The sequence below is a fragment of the Acanthochromis polyacanthus genome, chromosome 8 (genome assembly GCF_021347895.1).
Source record: "Acanthochromis polyacanthus isolate Apoly-LR-REF ecotype Palm Island chromosome 8, KAUST_Apoly_ChrSc, whole genome shotgun sequence".
Lineage (NCBI taxonomy): Eukaryota > Metazoa > Chordata > Actinopteri > Pomacentridae > Acanthochromis > Acanthochromis polyacanthus.
This window is the reverse complement of record NC_067120.1, coordinates 16143984-16165714: the sequence shown is the minus strand read 5'-3', so window position 1 is coordinate 16165714 and position 21731 is coordinate 16143984. Positions and strand designations below refer to the sequence as shown.

The window sequence follows — 21731 nt, the reverse complement described above, 5'->3', positions numbered from 1 at the left end:
AGTCAAGCATCTGATTATCTCTTGCTAACTGCATTACTTTGTGGAGTTACATGTTGCACTGGAAAAAGGGCGAGTGAAATTGTGCTTTACATTTTAGATTAACATTAGCAGCCCTGTCACACTCTTTAGCATTAAGTTTGGCAAACTTTTACAAAGTAAAACACACTTCAAAAGTAAGAACAATACAGTAACAATCTTTCTTAATTTGTTTACCAGCCAGTTCTGTTTATCCATAAAACATGTATAAATATCCATTTTTGTCTCATTATTTCAACCTGGCAGTCTGATTTATTTATTTTTTTCAGTGCAGAAGATGATAAGCCACTTTGCAATATGAGAACAATACTGCACCTCCACCGTCATGTTTTCTGTGAGGATGCTGAATATTTGATAGCTGCTTAGCTTTAGTTTTTTTGCACATTACACCATGTAAAAATCTGGGAATATTTTCATACAGACCTCGAAATTATCAGAGAATGTATTCTTAATGAAGTATTTTGAACATATTTTATGACAAACGCTAATAAACATTTTAGATTCTGCACTATTTCTAGTTCAACTATCGAATTTAACCAAATTAGCAGCAGCCACTATGTCAGTTCCTTTATGCAAAATGTCATATTTCCTTGAGTCATAACCCTTTCACTGAATCACAGTAAGGTAGATTTGAATGAATCATCAGACGCTTGTTCAAATACATCATTCTGTAGTCAACGTTACCTGTGATAAATATGGTCATGTATCACGTTTTCAGCAAATCATGGCTCATTAAGCAGCATTGTGGCCATTTGAAAAATATGATATTAGCTTTCTCAGCATCAAATCATGAGTACACTGAAGGTTTCAAAGGAGGAAGTGCAAGGAGCACTAAAATATTTTGTGGAAACTGAATCACTTGTATACAAAGTACAATCAGGCGCACAAAAGAGGACTGAACAATCTGAAGATCAATGCATCAAGCTTCACTAAAAGATAGAAAAGCAACTTCAGCACAGATACAGAATTTGCTAATTAACGAATGCAAGAGTCCAACTGGAAAAACTCCCGTCAAAAGAAAGCGGTCTAGTGGTGTCTCCGAGGATGAGTAGCATCTCAGGAGAGGAAACAAGGCCAAACGCTTGTGGTGGGCCTAGACATGCCAGCATTTCACTGTAAATGATGGAAAGAAGTCCTAGTAAAGGATCCAAGTTTTGGAAGAGATTTGTGGCAGCAACCGAAGGATGTATGTTATGAGACACCCAGGAAGGAGGACTGTATCAAACTCACAGTGAATGGAGGGAAGAATTCAGTTGTGGGGCTGTTTTTACTTTATCCACTCTGAAGTTGGACACCTGCAGTGAATCAACTCCACCCTGATTAAGAAGAAGTAGCTCCATTATTTAGAGAGTTCATGGAGAAGGATTCATACTGCAGCAGGATAATGAGTCCGAACGCACCTCAAAGCTTTAAAGACCAAAGAAGACCACAGAGAACTCATGGACCTTCTTCCAGTCACTTACCTTCAACCCCACTGAACAATTATGGGGCACTTCAAGAACAAGGAAGCCGGGCATTCGAGATGTGATATGAAGCTCTTTGGAAGACTGTCAGATCTTACTGGGAGAACCTAGTTATCAGGTCTGAACAAACTTGTGGAGTTCATTCCCGCTCAAGTGCTGTCACTAAAGCAAAAGCCCAGCAAACAAATGTCGAGATATTCTCTTATTTTACAGATTCAACTTTTCACTCACACCGTTCAGCTGAAACTATCATTTGCTATGAAGCAACTTGTGCTGAGTTTGACATAAATGCAACAAAGAAATATCTTCACTGGTGATCTCAGACTTTCGTACTAAACTGCATGCAGCCATCAAGTGCACATTTAGAACCTCTTTTGCAAAATTCTTTTATAAAACAAGTGAAATTGAGACTTTCTTTCAATAAATACATGGGAAAAAACGGCAAAGTTAAGAAACTAGCTAATTACAGCTGAACTCCACTCACAATAGTTGTGATTTTAGCCAGCAAAATGCCTCGTCACTGGCTAGCAATGAGAAAACAGCCATGTTTATGCTCCTTTGTCTGAAATCAGAGAACTATTGTTTTAAAATTTACAACATTAGTTCCATTTTATATGCGCCATGCCAGAATGGAAAACTTGACAAACGCAGCCTAAGAAGCTCAATAAAGGCTCAATTAGGTTCGCTTTCCAACCACACAAGGGACCGTGAAGATCCATAACTGCTACTGGGATGTTTACTAGTCATCCAGATCTATTGTCCACACAGACAGAAGAGCCATCACTTCTCCAACAAAGTGGATTTCCACTGAACTCTAAAACTTTGTTTGATGAACTGCAAACCAGCTTATTCTATTGGAAAATCCATTTGGAAAGCAACAGAAGAAAACACACAGTGCAAAAACTATTAAAGACACATTAGAGAGAAGTTTTTAAACAAGAACAAAAAAAAAAGAGGGCTGAAAATAGATGCTGTGTTGCTGCCCGGCGCTGGCAGAGTGAGGAGAGGAGAGTTTTCCACATTAATCAAAAGTGAGTCTGTTGCACTCACAGCATGCTGTAGGCAATTAGAGAGATACTTTATGTGACCATTAGCACGATTAAACTCATCCACCCTCAGCCACAGCCCAAACACAACACAGTCCCTGGCCAGGAGGTTAATAACAAATTTTGAGGCTACCTTGTGACCTTACTAAAACAAGAGCTAATATTAGGTTTGACAGCCCCATTGGGCGGTTTAATAAATCACTGCAGCAACAAAGACTCAGGAGCAGTCCGAAAACTGTCCACACAGTTCAGTCCATCAACATGTAGACATGGAGGAGACTGTAGGCAGACACAAAATAACTAAGAAAACACATTATGCACAAGAACAAAAGCAAAGAAGAGGGATTAACATTGAATCCAAGTAGGTTTTCTTTCCTCTACTCGATAGATTTGTGTCATTTACAAGAAAGAAAAAAAAGTCAAAACAGGTCAGGTCCAGCTTCTAATTTGGGATTTCATTGGATTTCCTAATCTTCCACACTGTAAATGGATTTTCTAAGGTTTTGGACTCATTTATGTCACCCTGAGATTCATAAAAACATATTAATTAGTGATGAAAAATCATATTCGTTAACCGCAGTGGACAGTGCACTCATTGCATTCACTTGCACATTGCTTCTGTAGATAACTGTGCTTTATGTCTTAAACAAGTGCACAAAGTGAATATAAATGTCACTCCCTTACGCTTAATAACATTTGGCACTGGAACGACCTTTTCTTCTTCCCTTTGTGCAGATGAAAGGCCAGATAGAGGTAAAATACAGACATTAGATGAAATGCGATGAGGTGTTCTGACCCCGTACTTTTCAAAAAGTGTCGCAAGATGACATTAGATCATCTGAGACGCAAAGAAAACAACAAAGACCAATTTAGAAGCATCTCTCAAGTCACATAGGATGAACAATACGGGCTGAAACCACACAATATGCGAGTCCTCCACAAAAGCAGCTCTAATCATGGCGCTGAGGTTTCCTTATGGTCACTGGCAAAGCATACAGACTGGTGAGTACGGTTATATACTGTACAAGCTGACATACATCTATATACACAACTTGGTAGTTTTAAAACAAAATCCTGTGTCAATAAACAAAAGCCCTCGCTCCAGGAAATAAAGGGCCACACCAACTGACTGCAAACAGCAGAGTGTGAGCAGAGATTAGTCTCTATAAGCACTCTTCAGTCAGACTGGGATCCCAAAGTCAACATTTACACTAAGATTTAACTGGCTGTGGGGTTAAACCTGAGCAGAGGCAGCAGAAACGCAGCAGGAGGAAGCTCAGAAGAAAGCTTTTAAAAACGCTCAGTCACATCCTAAAATCAACAGCAGCACAAGAGTGGACACTAAAAAAAAACAAAAAACAATACTGACAGGAAATCAAAATGTAAGTGTACCGCTGCCTCTGGGCACTTTGGATGAGCAGAATCAAACTTGTGGTAAGTTTTGAATAAATGGAGATGGAGCTCAAAACAACTAAAAATAAATACATAAATCTGACACTGAATGAAAAGCTTTAACAGGAGCGAGTGAGCTTCTCCTACCTGAGGAGCCTCCTGTGGTTCCACCTCTGCACATGTTGCTCCATCTGATCGCTGCATGTCACTCTAAAAGTCAGTCAACAAAACACGGGAGAGTGTGGAGCTTGTCAACCTGCCATGTTTTGCTTCATATGACATCCAAAGTCACATCATAAATCAAACTTTTTTCCCCTGCAGCAGCACACACAGCCCCATCAATCATCCCTCTCACCTTGCAGTATCCAATTATGTGCTCTGCGATACTGTTGATGCGCAGTAGGTACTGGTGCAGCCTCCCTTGGTACTTCAGGGCGGCCAGCTGAGCCTCGTTCTGCAGAGTTGTGACCTGAGCCAACAGGTTCTGCTCCCTCCTGTTCCACCTGAGCCTCGCCATCCGGGCTTCGTGCTCCAAAGTTGCGCTCCTCTCCTCCAGCGCGTCGGTGACGGTGCGCAGCGCCTCCAAGCAGCGGTGTTCCTCTTTCTTGATCTTGTTATCAGGCAGCAGAAGACCGCATCCTTTCTGACACAACGAACCACCACGACCAGGACCCGTGCGCGTCTTCGTTTGCGACGTCTCCATCCCGCCTGGCGTTAACACTTGGCCGACTGGGTGGTTTTCTTCATGAGAAGTTGGGCAATCGGCGCACATAGTTTGCGCAGACAGCGTCAGAACACAACTGCGAGTCGGGACAAAGTTGTTTCACAAGTCTGAACTCATATAAGCGTGAGTGCGCGGAAAAAGTTTGAGCTGTTCTGCGCAGGTCTCTTAGCTGATGGGCTGCGCCACTTCTGGCACCACATGACATGAGATGTGCGTAAAGGGTGAAATCTGTCCAACATTCCTATCTGATTTTTCTGTTTGGTGTCTGTGTGAGCTTTTACCGTCAACATATTGTGTTTAATTTAATTCATCATCAGGCACCACCTTCACAATCTGAGATTCTCACTTAATGACTTGTGCAATTTGTGTGAATTTATTGTGTATTCTGAACAAGCTCCAGCAGAGGTCGCTCATTCTCTCATGTGATCTCCAACACTAGCAGCAGACCTCTCTGACAGACATGGAAAGAAGTCATTTAAACACATCATGATTGGCATTATCAGTGGGGCTTTATAGTGCCTCCTCCTCACCTATTAAATTAAATCAGCCGTCTTTCACTGCAGCCTCAGCGCTAATGGAGCTCGTCTCAAGGGGACCGAGCTCCTCCGCTGCCTAAATCCCGGCTGAAACACAATATCTGCAAGGAGACCTTCAATTATAAAGCCTTCCTGTATGAGTCCGGGCCAGTCTCTCGGCCTGACACAGCATGACATACTGCAGGCATCTCACAGACAGCGTCACATTTCAGGTCTCCCCGAGCAGCGGTCTGGTTCTAGTCTGCTGCGTGCACCACTTTAAAGTGTGTTTTGTGTTGTCTGAGCTGTCAGCGAACAGGTGTAGATTTACAAAGACAATAGTACAATCTGTCTTGGCACTGCACGCCTGTCTGGGAAAAACATATGCACAAGGAGGTCAGAGGAATGTGGTGCTATCCTGCTGTCAGTCACTGCAAATGAAATAGGAGCTATTGTGTTACTTTATATAAATCTGTTTAAATCAAACGTTGGCATACAGCTAGATTTGAGAGCTTCCAGTGTGGAGAATGTGATGCAGAGGAGAGGAAAGTGTCAGACAGCCACCTGGATCAGACCTATCGCACAGTCCATGTGCTCAGGCTGATAAACCTCGAAGTCATTGCAGAGGAAAATCAGTTATCTCCGGCTTTTGTTCTGCCTGTGAGCTGATTTCTCTGAATAACTGTTAAGGACCCTGACTGAAACAGAGAGGTGGCCCAGGGCTCGATAAGAATTTAAATCTGATTCATTAGGTCTGACCTAATCCATGAAGAAGAACGATATCAATTTACTTCTCATCTGCTTGATACCTGATAGGAGACAAAACTCCAACAGCCGTTTCTTCTTGAAAAACCAGACCAGGCCTTATCTGTAATGGAGGCCAGACTGAAACGCTATCTGATATATGTGGCTTTGGTAAAGAACAGGTTTCTCCAGGGAAAAGAAGGGGAGATAATCCACACATAGATTGACAACTTGTTGCTCGTAGCTGAGGTGATAATGGGAGGTGCTCATGAATCATAGATGATGCTCTAGTTTCTCCTGTTTGACATGTGAGAGCTTAAACATTGCTACGAGTATTTCATAAACAGCGTGAAGTTGTGTTTGTGTGAAAGATACTTTGATCCCGAGGCAGCAGTGACTAAGCTTCCTTTTAGCTGAATTTTCATTTAAATCCTCCTCAGAAGCCTTGGCAGCACCTGAGACACATCGGTGTGTGTTTAAAGCGACGCTGTGAACATGCTGAAGTGGAAATATCCTGCTGTGACCTCTGCTTCGGTGCTGCAGTGACATCAGGATTTCAGACTGGGCTCAGGGAATCCCTTCTCAGGTTGCATCGCTGTGAACTAAAACAGCGATTTTTGAAGAGGAGAGGTTTTAAATTTCCAGTCATTCATCATTTTCTTATTGCATGAAAGCAGCTACAGCTTTTATGCTATGACACAATGTGGAGCAGATTTTTCTTTGCAGTGCAGTGACTAAAGTGAGAAAGATCATGTGATGTGATTGAGAGCTTGTGCTAAGACTGCTTTCCCAACTGCTGTTTGCAAAGTCAACAATGATCTTTGAACATTACTTTTAGAACTTGAAAGGGCAAGAATCTCATTAAGAAACGCATATTTAAACATCTTAAGTTGTAGGAACTTAACGTGTTCACATTTTACATTAACTATATGCTGCTTGGCCAAAAAAAAAAAAAAAAAAAAAGCAAATAGTTACGAGCCTTCCATTGGATAATTACTGCAGTGATGAATACATTTCAGCTGCAACAACTTGTTTAACCCTAGCTGATGCAGTGAGGAGATTCTCATTTCTTAAACAACCATGTCAGAAGACATGTTAATCTGTCACTAGGAGGGTCAAAGTATTGGCCTGCATCAAGCAAAGAAAACAACTAAGGAGATTTCTGAAACTACTAAAATCAGGTTAAGAACCGTCCAAAAGCATTATTAAAACCTGAAGGACAGTGGTGAACCATTATCTTTGAGGAACACACATGTGGTCTGATGAGTCCAGATTTACCCTGTTCCAGAGTGATGGGGGCATCATGGGAAGAAGAGAGGCAGATGAAGTGATGTACTCATCATAGCTAGTGCCTACAAGCCTGTAGGGGTTAAAGTTATGATCTGGGGTTGGTCAGGTTCAGCAACATTATGTTCCCAAAGAATGAGGTCAGCTGACTACCTGAATATAGTGAATAACCAGGTCTTTCCATCAATGGAGCTTTTCTTCCCTGATGGCATGAGCATGTCCCATGATGAAGATGCCAGGATTCATGGGGCTCACATTGTGAATGAGTGGATCAGGGAGCATGAGGCATCTTTTTCACACATGGATTGGCCTCCACAGAGTACAGACTTCAGCCCCATTAAGAATCTCTGGGATGTGCTAGAGAAGACTTTATATAAGATCTTGATGAGAAATGAATGCCTCTTTGACAGGAATAAACGCTGTGACATTGCAGAAGCTTATCAAAATGATGCCACAGTGAATGAGTGCCGTACTTAAAGCTAAAGTCAGTCCAATGAAATATTAGATTGTGCAAATCAGATGCATTGTTATAGAGCAAAAATTCCAGCTGCAGTTAATAAAGTAGCTCTACTTTCTTTCAAAATTAGTCTGAGGTATTGAAAGGGAAACTTTTTGGTCTCCAAGTTGAAAAAAAAACTTGTAAGGAGTCTACATTTTGAGTACCTTTACCATGAACCTATGCTTCATTTCGCAATAAGTACACACAGCTTTGACCTTTTGACATTTTGGATACCAGACTATGTTCTGGCATCTAGTAGTACTGACATAAAAAAAATATAAAGAATCTTTTTTCTGCTTTTGTAAACACAATCCACCAGCCAAAAGTGCTCTTAGTCTCAGTTTGTCAGTGTATTTCCAAATACTTGTGAGAAAAGTTAATGCAAAACAACAGAGAAAACAGCAGAGCAGCATAATAGTTAACTACACTTTTATTGTTCCTTGTCCAGCCAATGAGAGGTTTCACTTCCATCCCTCACATATACCATTCATGTCCAGCGAAGCACCAAACTCCAGCAGACAGCCAAACATGCCGCCACTGCCACCAGCGATGCCATCAAATCCCAACCACCGAGTCTGCGAGAACGTTTTTGAACTTGAATGAGTGAGATTCCTTTAGTCAGTTTAAGATTTCCTCTCTAACGAAATCCTCTCCCAATGGCTTCACATGGGATGACTGGTAATGAAGCTTAGCAGCTAATGCACATATTAGGCTACGATCTATTCTGTCTCTGACGTAAAGGGATGTCACTCAGGAATGGAATGTATTTCATATGAAGCTGAGAGGTTGCTATGATGTCGATTTGCTGCAAAGTAACGTACCACTTTGTCTCCAGTCTCATGCATGTTATAATGTAGAGCCACTGCTTCGTCCGAAATGTCAAAGTTCAAGGCATTCATGCATTTGGCAACTCTTTTTTTTATGATTTGTGGCATGAAGAAAACCCGGGAAAAGCACTTTGTGGTGGACACCGATATTTTTTTTTACAATGTAGAAGCACGATCAGCATCAGTCACACAAGAAATGAATCAGAGGAACTCAAAACGCAGCATTCATTCCTCCATTTGAGGGAAATAAACATGAATTGACCAACCAGAGGTGGGTAAAGACATAGAAATATAATAATCAAAAACAATAATGACAGCAGTTGATAATGTTTATATATCTCTGATCATGTTAAAAAAGACAAAAATGATGCATTTGAAATAACATCATGAGCTTTGGATGGGTTCTTACCGCTGACATGGATGGCTTTGCTTACCTTTTGTTCATATTAGATAATGAAAAGATAATGAAAAAATGAAATATACTGGATTACTGTTATAGGATCTAGGCAAATTTTCTTATTAGAAAATATGAAGTAGCCACAGATGAGTCAGACATTGCACAATTATTGGAGGGCATGAGTGTCGCTATCGTTCCCTGTAACTGTTAATAGTGACTCTCACACAAAGCCATAAACGAGAGATATGAAATGAAATAGTTTACATTAAATAAAAATGCCAACATTCTTTACAAAGCACCGGCTGGTACCACTGAGGTCCTAAATGATACAGTCAAAACAAAGTGGATTAGGTTTAGGTTTCTAACACACTGAAGTTGTCAGTCTCAGTTCAAACATCGGCCTAAATGCTGTGGCAAAGCGTTGATCGCTGCACAGTTGTACAAACGTAACCGGAGGTCGCAAGCAGTCGAAACAACCACATCGTTAAACGTTGCTTGCTGCAGGTTTGCATTTGAAACGGCACATTTGACATGTTGCTTGTGAAACTCCCAAACACTTTATACCATTTCGTCCATGTAACAACGTCAACATGCACACTATTTGAAAGTGGTATTAATAGAGCTCATGTTATGGTTTGGAAATAAGCACTGATTGCAGGTTAACCCAATCTTCTTTTCTTCACATAACATCGACAGTATATTAGATAGTAAAACAATATCAGTTATTGAATATATTATTTCAGCATGACATAAATTGCTATTTTCTCTGTGCTTGTTATAAAATAAAGTATGCAAGAGTTTCAGATTTGCTTTGACTGTATCTCCGTAACAGAGGGTGTGCTTAACTTTTTTTTTAAAAAAATGCCACTGAACTGCAAGTAAAGAAAGACATGAAATTTTTTTTTATAAACTCTTACACTTTTCTTTCACAGCTACTTGTTTACCTTACACTATGGAATGCACTGTAGGATTGATTTTCCAAAAACATCACAGATCAAATGAAGCCGACGTTTCTGAACATACAGCATCTTTGTTTCAGAAAGTTCGGCTCTGTGATGTAAAAAGACTAAACAGCGAAGCGGTGCAAAGTGTAGGGTTTACACTTTCAGTCATGTCCCATTTTAAAACGAGCTACTGTGAAAGAGAAGTGCAGTCATTTATATAAGGCATATTTAAAAAGTTGACAGAACTCCTTTGACACTCCTCCAAAGAGGCTTTTTGTGGATAAATAAGGAATGTCATTGTCCATTTCCAATTTTTCCATTTCCGTGTCTATTTCCACAAAAGTGTTCCAGAGGGGAAGAGCTGGAACATGACATCCCGGGTTACAGGGCGGAACCAAAAGATTGTGGAAAGAGTCCCAAAGTCCTTATAGGCGTCAACCATAAGCAACCATAGGAGTCTCATTCACGGGAAGTGAAGACGAAGATGGCGCTACATTCAGAGGTTCAGGCAGAGGAGAGCCGCCAGGAGCAGGGAGAGCACACTGAGAGACTGGGCGATCACGACACCTCCACCTGAGAGAGAGGGAGAAATGAAATACGCTGCTGATTCAAGGGGAAAAAAAAAGTGAGTCTTGAGTTCCACTTTCACACCCAAGTCGAACAGAATGTGACAAAGTAGGAAGACTACATTTAATTCACAAATACAATATGTTTTAATTAAATGAATGAAATACAAAAAGAGTTTGTGAGGAAGTCAGTGTATGCAATGTCTGTATAAGCAGTGTGAAGTGTAAATGCAGGGAGGCGAAATACAAATCACAAAAAGGGACACTGTGGAACAATGCCAACACATTGAAGAGAGTGACAGGATCTGATTTATAAACTCCACAGTCTACACATCACTGCAAGAGCTGTGTCCCAATTCAGGAGAAGAATCCTTCTAAGGCTGCATTCCAAGACTGACTGCCTCAAAGCAGCTTGACAAAGGCTGTCCCATTTCGAAGACAACTTCAAATGCGGCCTAGAAATGCATCTTATTTTTCCTGGGCTGCGTAGGATCCACCCACCGAATCTTTTCTAGTCCAGTGTATCCCAAGATTCATTGTGTACTGGTTAGATTTTTTGAGAATATCATGAATTTTACAAGCAGAACTTTGGCTGAGCAGCTTCTCAGAGACCTCTAGGATACTGATAACTAGAATGAGAGCTGCTGGTTTAACATTTTAACTACTAAGCAATGCACTTTATTTATAGGAACCATACTAATTGTACAGGACAGCCTGCTTTCCAGTCCCTCACACTATGGCAGCAATTACACACTTGACCCAAAACAGCAGAACCAGGAACATGGTTTGTACTTGCAGACTCAGACATGGAACATTTAACTGGGTGACCAACAGTCTTGGCAGTACTACAATTTGAAACAGAATCTTCACATTTATCTTCCTGTGCCAGCACATATTAATGTGCCAAAGTGGATGCTTCAGAGGCTGTTTTGATTTTGTGCTCAGTAATCTGAACGGCAACTTCAGATGGGAGAGAATCTTTAAGCTTTTCTGGCGGCATCAGATCTCACAGGTCTTTATAGGTAAAGAAGAAAACCAGCTGATGAAAAGTTTCGATAAATCCCAGGCAGACTCAACATGAGGCTGCTTGTCAGACTTCCTCCAGAATCTAAAATGTTGCCAACAGACCTCTGGTGAGACTCAAGCTTTCAGGACTTCATCTTAAAAAACAGCCTATTTCTGGCTAACAATGGCGCCAAGAGCTGAATAAGATTCCTGTACCTACCTGTTAGCAGAGACTGCGGTATCAGTAAACAGTAAACCTCAGCACTGGTAATACACTCAAAAAGACAAAGAAAGTATCTCTTTGTCTTTTATAAAACTTTGACGCTAAACACTACATACCAACCACATGAAACATTTCAGACCTTGTGAAATAAAAGCTGTAGACTCGTCTGAAGTCTCAGTGGTTTCATTACCGCTACTACCACCGGGATAGTGACAGCTTACCTGGTCTAATTAGGCCTAATCAGTACTGTTGCAACTTTATTTTTTCTTTTTCCAAACAGTGACTTATCCTCTTGTATGCTCAGATTATCTCTCTTTGCAACAGCTGTAGATCAATGGGGAAAGCTGCTACTATTGGGGAATCTACAAAATCCCCAGCACCATCATTTGAACACAACAGGCAAAACACCTTTCATCAGTACCCATAAGACGTTCCTCAGATGAGGACTGAACACTGATAGTCTTCATATTTCATACCCAAAAGTAGGTACTCGTGTATTAGTAACCCCTAGAGCAAGACGGCTAACTGTAAAAGTGACCCCTTGCAGTCATTTTCACTGCTGCTCTGAATCACAATGCACAAACGAATCCCAAAGGGTAAAGCTCATATTCTAGCATGCGTACCACAGTCAGTGCCGTGTCCATGGGTCTTTCAAGCTGTTTCCACGGGACTAAATGTCAAAAACTATCTCCAGTCCCAAAAAACCGAACTGAAGCTGTGGAACGACACACAAACCTGTCAGTCCAAACTGGTGTATATTACACACAACTGACCAAAATCACTAACAAAGGTCAAATCTCTTTCCAAAGCTGCTACTAGAATAAAGAACTCAAGTGTGCAAACATAAAACCTGAGACTAATTCACTAACTTCTTAAGACAAGCCACAAACTTTTGTAGAAAAATCAGAAGCAGTGACAAAAAGTACAATCACAAGCCTGTTGTCAGAAAATTCTTTATACATCTCTAATTTACCACCTACACCTTGTGTGCATGAGCCCCCATTTCTCACCATCCAGCTAAGAGCTGGACAAAGGAGGGGAGACCACATGAGTTGTAACCAAAAGTCAATTCATTAAATTGCAAGGGAAATGAACCTGACTGACTGCAACCCCTTTAGAAAGCAGAGCCAGACCAGATAAGGTGAATCTCCCTGAAGGCCAGAGACAGACCTGTCCAAAAGATCATTACTGTCTCCCCTAGTAAAAGAAGCAACATGGAAAAAGGGAACTGGAAAAGCGATATTCATTTACAGTTAAAATGGACATTCCACACAAAGCCACCTAGTCTTAAGTAATTAGTCACTTTAAGACTAAGAAAAAGAAAAGATTGAAATACAACACAACAAAATCCCCCCTTCCACCAATCCTAATCCATTAAACCAAGGACCATATTTGGTGTGTGAAGTGTGATATACCCCATCCGTGTAGAGATCACCTTAAATGCTCCTCTATTTGTCAATGCACAGCATTTGAAATCCGTCATGGCTTAAATTCCCTAGTCTGTGAAATCAAACTGTCAGGTGGGGTCTGGACTGAATGATAAGGGATAAGGAAAACCACAGGAGGGGTTTCCTCTTCACATCAAGATCAATTACAGAGGCTTATGCCCTCCTCTCTCCAGTCAGCCGGCCTGTCAGTCCATCACCCAGCGAGAGGATCCAGTCAGTGGGCAATCAAGGCTTTAGTCACGGACCATCTTAACTCTGCAATCTGAGGTATGAAACCCAAAGTGACAGCTCTACCCTGGTCCCACGGAAAACCTCTAGCTGAATGATAACCTACTGCCAAATTTGAACCTGGTATAATCCCACTAGCAAATGGCAGGTCAGGATTGAACAGTCCCACTGTGTCACCTTAGCAGTATGGATTTAAAATGCCATTAGATGACTGAAGTCTTTATTCCAAAGATGTGAAACTAAACCTGGGTGAAAATGGCCTAATATTTTTTCACGGGAGATTACTCTCACTCAGTAAATTGAATTTCATCAAACAGATAACTCCATTGAAAGGAAAAGAAGGTTCATTCTTCTGAATTGGCACCTTATAAAGGCTCTTTGTTCCGCATTTCCCACCTTTTATACACTCCATCTGATGCATGTTTGCTACAAAGAAGAGAAAATTAAACCCTAGGTAAAAGCCAGGCACCTAAATCTTAACTTACCCGTGAGGTGAATTTGTGCCATAGCCCCATCTCCTCCCTCTGTGTGTGCCCGCACCTCCACCACATAGTTCCCGTCTGCAGGCAGAGGAAGGTCTATGTACCGCCTGCTGGTTGTGTACAGAGTGCCTGTGGAGTGGCCCTGCTGCCGGTACAGCACCTATGATATGCACATGAAGAGCGTTGTAGTACAGCACAAGAAATGCTAACTTTCCTTTCAGAAATGAAATAAAAATGTTGAAATGTGCTCACCCGGTACCCATCTATCGATGACTCATTAGCCATCGGTTCCACATGTTCCCAAGCAATATTTACTGACTGGCCCTTCAACTTTTTACTTATTATTCTGGGCGCTCGACTTGGAGCTGGTAACAGGAAGGAAAACATTATTAAACAACAACATTTTTAGGACACGCTGCTTTAAGATATATGTTGTTTTTCATGCAGACTCCTGCTGATCGGTGTATAAATGATACGAAACACAACGTACGGGGTTTCTTGGTGTGGATCTGGCAGTGTTTGCTGGCCATCCCAAATCCTGCAGAGTTGAAGCCTCGAATTTCAATAAAGTAGGGCGAGTCCGGCTTCAAACCCTCCAGTTTAGTGTGGTTCTCTCTGCTGGACACCACAACCCTCTGCGCCCCTCCTTCACTGTCTTCGTGATTTCTCCAGTACTTCACCTGGAACCCACAGAGATGCAGGTGAGAAAGCAAGGATCAGTGCTTTTTCCAGTGCTTTTCGAACACAGTAAATAGCATAAGGAAAGGAAAAATTGAAAGGAATAGCTCAACATTTTGGGAACTGTGGTTATTCAACTTCTGATGCGAAAATAGATGATACTACCCTCATATGTGTTCATATAAGGCTACAGCCAGCCACCAGTTTAGCTTAGCACACTGAAAACAGCTACCATGTTTAAACAATCTCTATACTATATGAGCATACAGACTGCTAGCTGTAGCCATAAATGTAATAGACCGGCATGGGAGCATTATTAGTCTTCTCATCTAACTCTTCATTGGAGAGTAAAAAAGCAAATTCCCAAAATATAGAAATCATATCTCAAGGTAGGTGCAAGACGAAATTACAGAAACCAACTGTTCTGTAAATCATTATGTGTGCAGCAACACTTTCAAAGAGGGCAGCTGGTAATATGTATATATGGGCATATTATGTACTTTTAGCAGCTCTACTGTTATTTTAGGAAGAGTAGCTTAAACCAAATCACAAAAAACATTTCTAAATACTATCTGAGTCATAGTGCAGCCCACAAACACAGCAGAGTAGCGGATTATTTTACCATAATGCCTCAGTAAAATTTTCTACTGACCTGATATCCATCTATATTACTTTGTGTGAGCGGTATCCACGACACGGTGGCTACTGTGGCAGAGAGAGCTCTGCAGTCAACGATCAGAGGAGCTTCAGATGGAGCTACAAAGAAACCCAGAGTGCAATGAGGTGAATAGAGAATAATTTTGAAGGCTGGTCCTGACAGGTAATTTTTCATATACCATCACGTATTTTAGATGTATGAATATGTTTACCTTGATGTATACTAACAGATCCTTTACTCTGATTGTAAACTGTTTCCTTATTTATGTCTGAAGCTTTTGCAATGCTTTTTTTTTTTCAGTGATGCTTCAGCAAGTCACAGCAATTTTCTCATGGTTTATATTCCTGTACTGGATTATAAGACTGGATTTACTGTGAGTTATGGGACAGCTACTCTCTATATGCATACTATTCTTGCCAGCAAACTGTCCTTGAATGTTAAATTGTCACTCTGGCACTGGGCCTTGAACCGGCAACCCATCAAATACTGTAACTGTGTAGAACACAAATGCAAACACACATTAGCAACGTTGCACATCCAGCACATAATTACAAATGGCTTGCCTGGAGATAGAGTGCTTTGCATGCATAACTATAATATCATAGACCCTCAGAATGCAAGCGTTCCCTAAGTGGGTTACCATGGCAGCAGAGCATCTCTGTAGCCCATCATGTCTGGGTTGCCAGTGGTTATCTCAACTGTCTGTCAGTGGAAGTTAATAACTAGGCTAAATGCTTCGCATCCTTGGGCGAATTATCAGCTTTCTGGTTCATGCTACACAGATCATTATAATCCCCCCACAAGGAAAGGGAGAGTAAGAGAGAGGGAAAGATGGGTTTACTTTCAGGGGGAATTAAAATTCCTCATAACTATACATGAGAACTAATATTAAATGGGTCGTACTCCACAGAAAACCCTGGCAGTGATAAGTGCCTGACACTGACAGATTGAAATAGCAGAGTGTTGGCATGCTGAAACATTTCTCATTCACTGAAGCCAACAAAACGGGACCAGGTTGGGCCGTGATGTTGTTCTGAGATCAGTTTAGCGCATTTTCTACATTATAGTTGAGGGTGTTGAGAGCTGTGAATCTCTTCAGTGCTCACCATCCTGTGCAGAATAAATGACTGCTGTTAGGCTGTAGGGTCCTTCTCCTTTGCCGTTGAATGCTTTAACTTTGACTTGAAACTCCGTCAAAGGCGGTATGTTGGAGTCTTTGTGGACATAGCGCTTGGCCTGTGGATCGGCTACCGCCACCCTTTTCCACTGGTTTTCTTCTCGGGGTTTGAAGGCCACGATGTAGCCAAAATTAGGCCCATAGTAGTACTGAGGCTCCACAGGCTGATGGTAAAAACAAATGAAATTACTGTAATGTGGCAAATGCTATATTTAAGACACACACTCATCTTCTTTATATGAGGATATTGCACCATGACTCCAAAAGGCCTAATTCCACTAATCACATGTCGTTTACAAACTGTTCAATAAGGTAAGTGCTGTCTGAGAGAGATATTGTGACACTTTCGATGGTTCATTTCTGTCTATCTGTTCTCACACCTTTTTTCCTTTGTTGGCACCATATTATCATCATCACACCATATGTCCAGAAAAGCTAAACATGTGGCTTCATCCTCCAGCTGCTCTAGAACTGAATGGTCACACTGCAGTCAAGCAAAACGCAATTTAGCGATGCCTAATTTATCAGCAGCTGCAGCAGACACATCGAGAATGTCATCAGTTCAGTCATTGATTTTTGTGTATAGGGATGTTGTGGTGTTGTGTTGGTATGTGCAAACCATATGAGATTATTCGATTCTTATCGATATGCTCCTTTATACTGTATGACCTATAGAGTGTAGTTTAAGTTCTTTCATATTCTCTTTATTCAACCTAATCTTTTGGTCTTACTTGCTGCCTTCAAAAGTGATTGGAAACTAATCACTGGCTTCCTGAAATCCACTGAGCCCTAAAAACTCCCCTTAGGTTTGAAAAGCATGTTGTCTTTAAAAAATGGCCAAAATTATACTATTAATAAGAACAAAAAATGTTAAAACTGGAGGATTGTTAACTCTCTGACTGCTCCTGAATTTCTTATCTGTGACATGCTGTTCAGTAAGGAAAGTTAACCAAATCTAAGGTTCAATTTGTGGCATTTCATCAAAATCACTTTATTCTACATCTCTCATTTAAAAAAAAATCATCAAAAATTAATTGTTTGCTCTAATTAGATTCTGTTAAAAAAAAACAACAACAACAGCAACTAAATATTCTATCCTGCTTGTTGCAACCAAGAAACCATTAGCATATGACAAAAAAATCACGGCCTGAACTGCAGGCTGTGTTAATACATAATTATGGAAACAAATTAAAAATGTAAGTAGTGAAATATGTAATATTTCGCTCTATGTACAAATATCCAGCCCAGCCCCACGAAAAACATGACGAAATCGTGTTGGTGCGCACGAAACCGAAACAAAAATTTACGTGACAGTTTCACGAATCCCCGTGAGACCGGGTTGCAGCATCTAGTATGTAGAATCATCTTTTTTCCAGTGCTGGAAACAGCCGTGGAAAAATGTTGCACATGCAGATTCCAGGTTTTTAAAATGAATATAAAATAAGGATGAAATAAACTCAAACTTTATTTATGATTTATGGCATAATAACCGTCACACTTCAAAATACATTTTTGAGTTCTCTCTTCTTCTGGTCATAGTTTCTTGTTCCATTGAGGTGTAGGACTTCATACTGCAGTGAAAAATGAGTGTTAAAAAAGTGTGAAATACTGCTGTGAAACAGGATGTTATTTACCAGTTGAAATACAAGGCCACTGTACTATACGCTCTCTTTTATTTCTGCACGTGTCCAAAAAACACTAAGTCACTGATTTAAAATGTAACTCCAATCTGAACAACTTTCAGTTGACTTTTACATGCACTTGTGACCTTTCTCCCCACTTGGCCCAGTGGAAAGTCCCGACCTACCGTCCACGTGATGGTCAGTTCTCTGCTCGTCCCTCCACCCCCGCCGACACCCGAGGGCGCCACCACAGGAACTACAATGAGACAGCACCAGCACAACTCTGAGCCCACATGCTACAAATCCACACGAACAAAGCCAACCCACACAGGCTGTAACCTAGCCCTGGCAACGTTACTGAAACATCCTTCCTCAGCAAATACAGTATCAATGTCTTCTCCTGTGCCAAACGCAACACCTTAATGTCCATATGGGAACCGTGCCACTCAGGAGACATGGAGGAACAAGTCCTCTTGTTTTGCCTTGAGTCTAGTAGCTCACTTCCAGTTGATGATTATTTTTTTAAGAGAGGTTACTGTAGGTCTGTGATTTCCATTTTATAATTGAATTTCAGTATACAGTTTCACCAAAGTGCTCATTTGTAGTGGTTTGTGTGGTGAGTTTGGCAGCATGGGGTTTCTGCTGACTCATTTCTACAGTGATACTTAACATAAGTAAACAGTGCAGTAATAGAACGGTGATGAATAAATATCAGAACGGAAAGCCAGACTGTAGTATCATGTTTTTTTCCCTTCTACTTCCTGACCTTTCAAGTTACTCGGATTCTTTATTCTACCAATCTTAAGGACAGCATGCTGGATCAAAGCCAGGACACAATCTTACCTGAGTCCAGGGTTTTGTCTTTAGGTGATGGGCTGCTCGGATCTCCTGTCCCCAGAGTGTTGGTAGCAATGACCCTGAACTCATATTCTGTCCAGGGGAACAAATCCACCACCGTGGCTGTCTCTGTATTTCCCTCAACATCAGCAGGAGCTACAGACAAATGCACATTTCAGCGCTATATAGCACAGTATGTTGAAATATTGTACATCAAAGGTTTAACAAAAAGGTCCTTAAAACAACCATGAAGTTCTATTTTTCAAATCCATTCCTATATTTTAGGGCACGGAGGCGTGACTGAATGATATTTCAGTCATCTTTAAGAGACATTAATCACAATGTAGGCCTACAGTATCTCTGTGTGGCATGACCAAAATGAGTATTACACAAGACTCAGCTCAGAAATAAAGCAGCAGTGTTTATTTGACTAACTAGCATGCTGGAGTTCTTACATGTAGTGGCATTCTTCCAGACATCTTTTGAGAACTGGTCCCTGTACTGGATGGTGTATTTGGAGATAGGGCTGTGGTTGTCTGCTCCACGGCTCCACTGCAAAGTTACACTCTTGTCAGTTTTGTTTATCATCCGCACGCCACCTGGAGCACCAGGGGGACCTATGTTAAAGAGAAGAATAACAAACACATTTGAAGTCTTGTTTGAGGGGGAAGAATGCAAATGTAGCTGCAGGTTTATGTAGAGAAAAAGACAATGTCACTTAGCTTTTAGTTCAGAAATCTAAATCCCCATAAGTGCCCATTTTAACTTGCCCCTCAAGCAGACAATGAATGTCCTGCTTGTTCACAAATTGCAGACAGAGAGAAGGAAGATAAATTGTTATTGAAATAATTTAATTGCCATGGGGAAATCCTTGGTAAAAGTCCTGAGCTGTTTAACAACTTTATGCTTTAACATCAGTAGCAAAAAGACTACCCTTTGATGCATATGAAACACAGCACATCAAGGCCCTTACATTTCCTCTTTTTAGTGTCTTCTTTAAAAGACATCAGCAAAGACTGATGGATTAAGGCATTAGAGCTTAGAGCCCATTGACACATATGAACTAAGGCTTAAGCAAAGGCTTTTGAATCCAGTGTTTCTCTTGGTCCTCCTGCTCCTCTTGATTCTTCCTTTGGAACTTAAAAATGGCTTAATAGAAAACCCAGACAGTGTCAGGGTTAGCCTCCCAACCCACAGCCTCAGAAATCAGCCAGAATTATTTTTTTCCAAATCATGAATATAAGCTGAGAGAAGTAAGGCGATTAGACGGCCAAAGCTGGACAGCCCTTAAGCTCACCCTCTCTGCTACGGGTCAGGAGAGAAAGCATAGATGCAGAAAAACTAGCGTTTTACAATTCAATGTAAAGTAAGAAACATTTTGCTTTTGTATATGCCTGCATAGAATGAAGTTGCTGGAGACGGGAAGGCCTGGGCGTCTCTGCTTTCCCTGTTGCTACTGTGACTCTGAATGGACTAAACTGTTTGGAGAATGAATGATCATATGTCTGTATATTGCTGTGTTACATCGCTGACTCGGTGTTTTGAATTGATAGGTATTGATGGTAGGCATTTTGCAAAGAGACATCCAAATTAAATAAAGTTTATAATCTGAATTCCTAATTCACACTTAAGTTAACAAAGCCACATTTCAGCACCATTTCAGGCAAGACTGTAACTTTACACTGTAAAAACACACACCCGTCATATGAAAACAACTCTTCTCCCCATCTCAAATCCCTACTAATAACAAGCTACAGGTGCAGAGGTGTGTTTTTAGCTCGGACAATCTCCTGAAGCAGATCTGCTTCCTCATCTGCCATGATAAATGGCTGTCTTTCATCTCTCTCGCGCTGCGCCCCGGGCTGCTGGCATTTGGCACTCCATTAGGAGCAGCCCAGGACCTGTGCTTTGGTTACACTCTGGGAAACGTCACAGTCAGCCGCTGTGCGTTCACCTGGCAATCTGTCAACACCTGCCCTGAAAGCAGTGGTGACGGCAGCACACCCAGGACACAACGGGGATCATTGGCAACCAGATCACTGCTAGAATTCCTGTGTTTGCTATCTGAAGAGACTCTTTGTCCACCAACACTGGGCCTGTTTCACGACCTGAGGAGAGGGCTGTAAGGCAAGCTCTCAGTCATCAGGAAATGGAGGGTGAAAACAAAGCCTGATGAATCACCCAGGAGCTGAAGTACAGTAAAAAAAAAAAAAAAGAAAGAAAGAGAGCACTGCGGAAATGTAGCAGTGTTTACTTTGTGTGAGTTGCTATCTATATGTGGTCGGGAGAACAAGCGCTGCGATCAGCAACTGTCCATGTCAAAATATTGTGCTGAGAGATAAAAATCTATGACTCATCATATACTCATCACACGGCACCGCCCTTAATGCACTTATAATGAAGACAGATGGGAACTGGCACCAATCAAAACATGTCTGACATACTGGTAGAAGCACTGCTTGTCTCATTCAGTTTAAACTGCCGCTGTGTCTATGCAACCAGAGCAACAGAACTCACAACAAATAAAAAACTTTCCTGCAAAACTATTTATTTTCCAATTTTCCTTGCTTGGCTGGACACAGCAACTATTTGGGGGTAGAAATATGATCCAATCAGCAATATGCCAACATACAATCAAACTATATAATCTAGAGAGAAGGGACCAGCAGACGGACTACACTAAGTTGGTCTGACCTTTACTGGGTGGCACTGGTAGATATTCAGTATTCTCACTGTGCCTCTGTCTTATGCTTGAGGACACAAGGCATTTCCTTCCACAGCTTTTTCCAACGCTTTCTCTCTCGCTTTCGTTCGCATGGAGTCTCGGGGTTGACAGATTATCTGGCAAAAAAGGCTACGGTCTGGTTACTCTGGAGAGATTTACTTCTCTTCAAACATGCGCTGTAATACATGCAGTACTTGTGCTATATTTC

The 21731-nt window shown here is 41.2% G+C and overlaps 1 protein-coding gene across 4 annotated transcripts in view; it reads right to left on the bottom strand.

Moving 5' to 3' along the window:
• Positions 1 to 8118: 8118 nt before the first annotated feature.
• The window catches only part of LOC110950277 (contactin-1a-like), a 70504-nt gene continuing 56891 nt past the window's right edge, over positions 8119 to 21731 (bottom strand). For 3 of the 4 annotated variants that reach the window (XM_022192751.2, XM_022192752.2, XM_022192753.2), the window contains exons 16-24: positions 19254 to 19415; positions 18805 to 18954; positions 18147 to 18217; positions 16269 to 16503; positions 15157 to 15260; positions 14317 to 14506; positions 14079 to 14191; positions 13830 to 13986; positions 8119 to 10447 (exon numbers count right to left, since the gene is read on the bottom strand). In XM_022192751.2, the coding sequence (XP_022048443.1) occupies positions 10371 to 10447; positions 13830 to 13986; positions 14079 to 14191; positions 14317 to 14506; positions 15157 to 15260; positions 16269 to 16503; positions 18147 to 18217; positions 18805 to 18954; positions 19254 to 19415 (1259 nt within the window). In that variant the 3' untranslated portion in view covers positions 8119 to 10370. Of the gene's footprint in view, positions 10448 to 13829; positions 13987 to 14078; positions 14192 to 14316; positions 14507 to 15156; positions 15261 to 16268; positions 16504 to 17780; positions 17911 to 18146; positions 18218 to 18804; positions 18955 to 19253; positions 19416 to 21731 lie in introns of those variants that run through there. The other variant, XM_051951514.1, reaches the window with a different exon arrangement.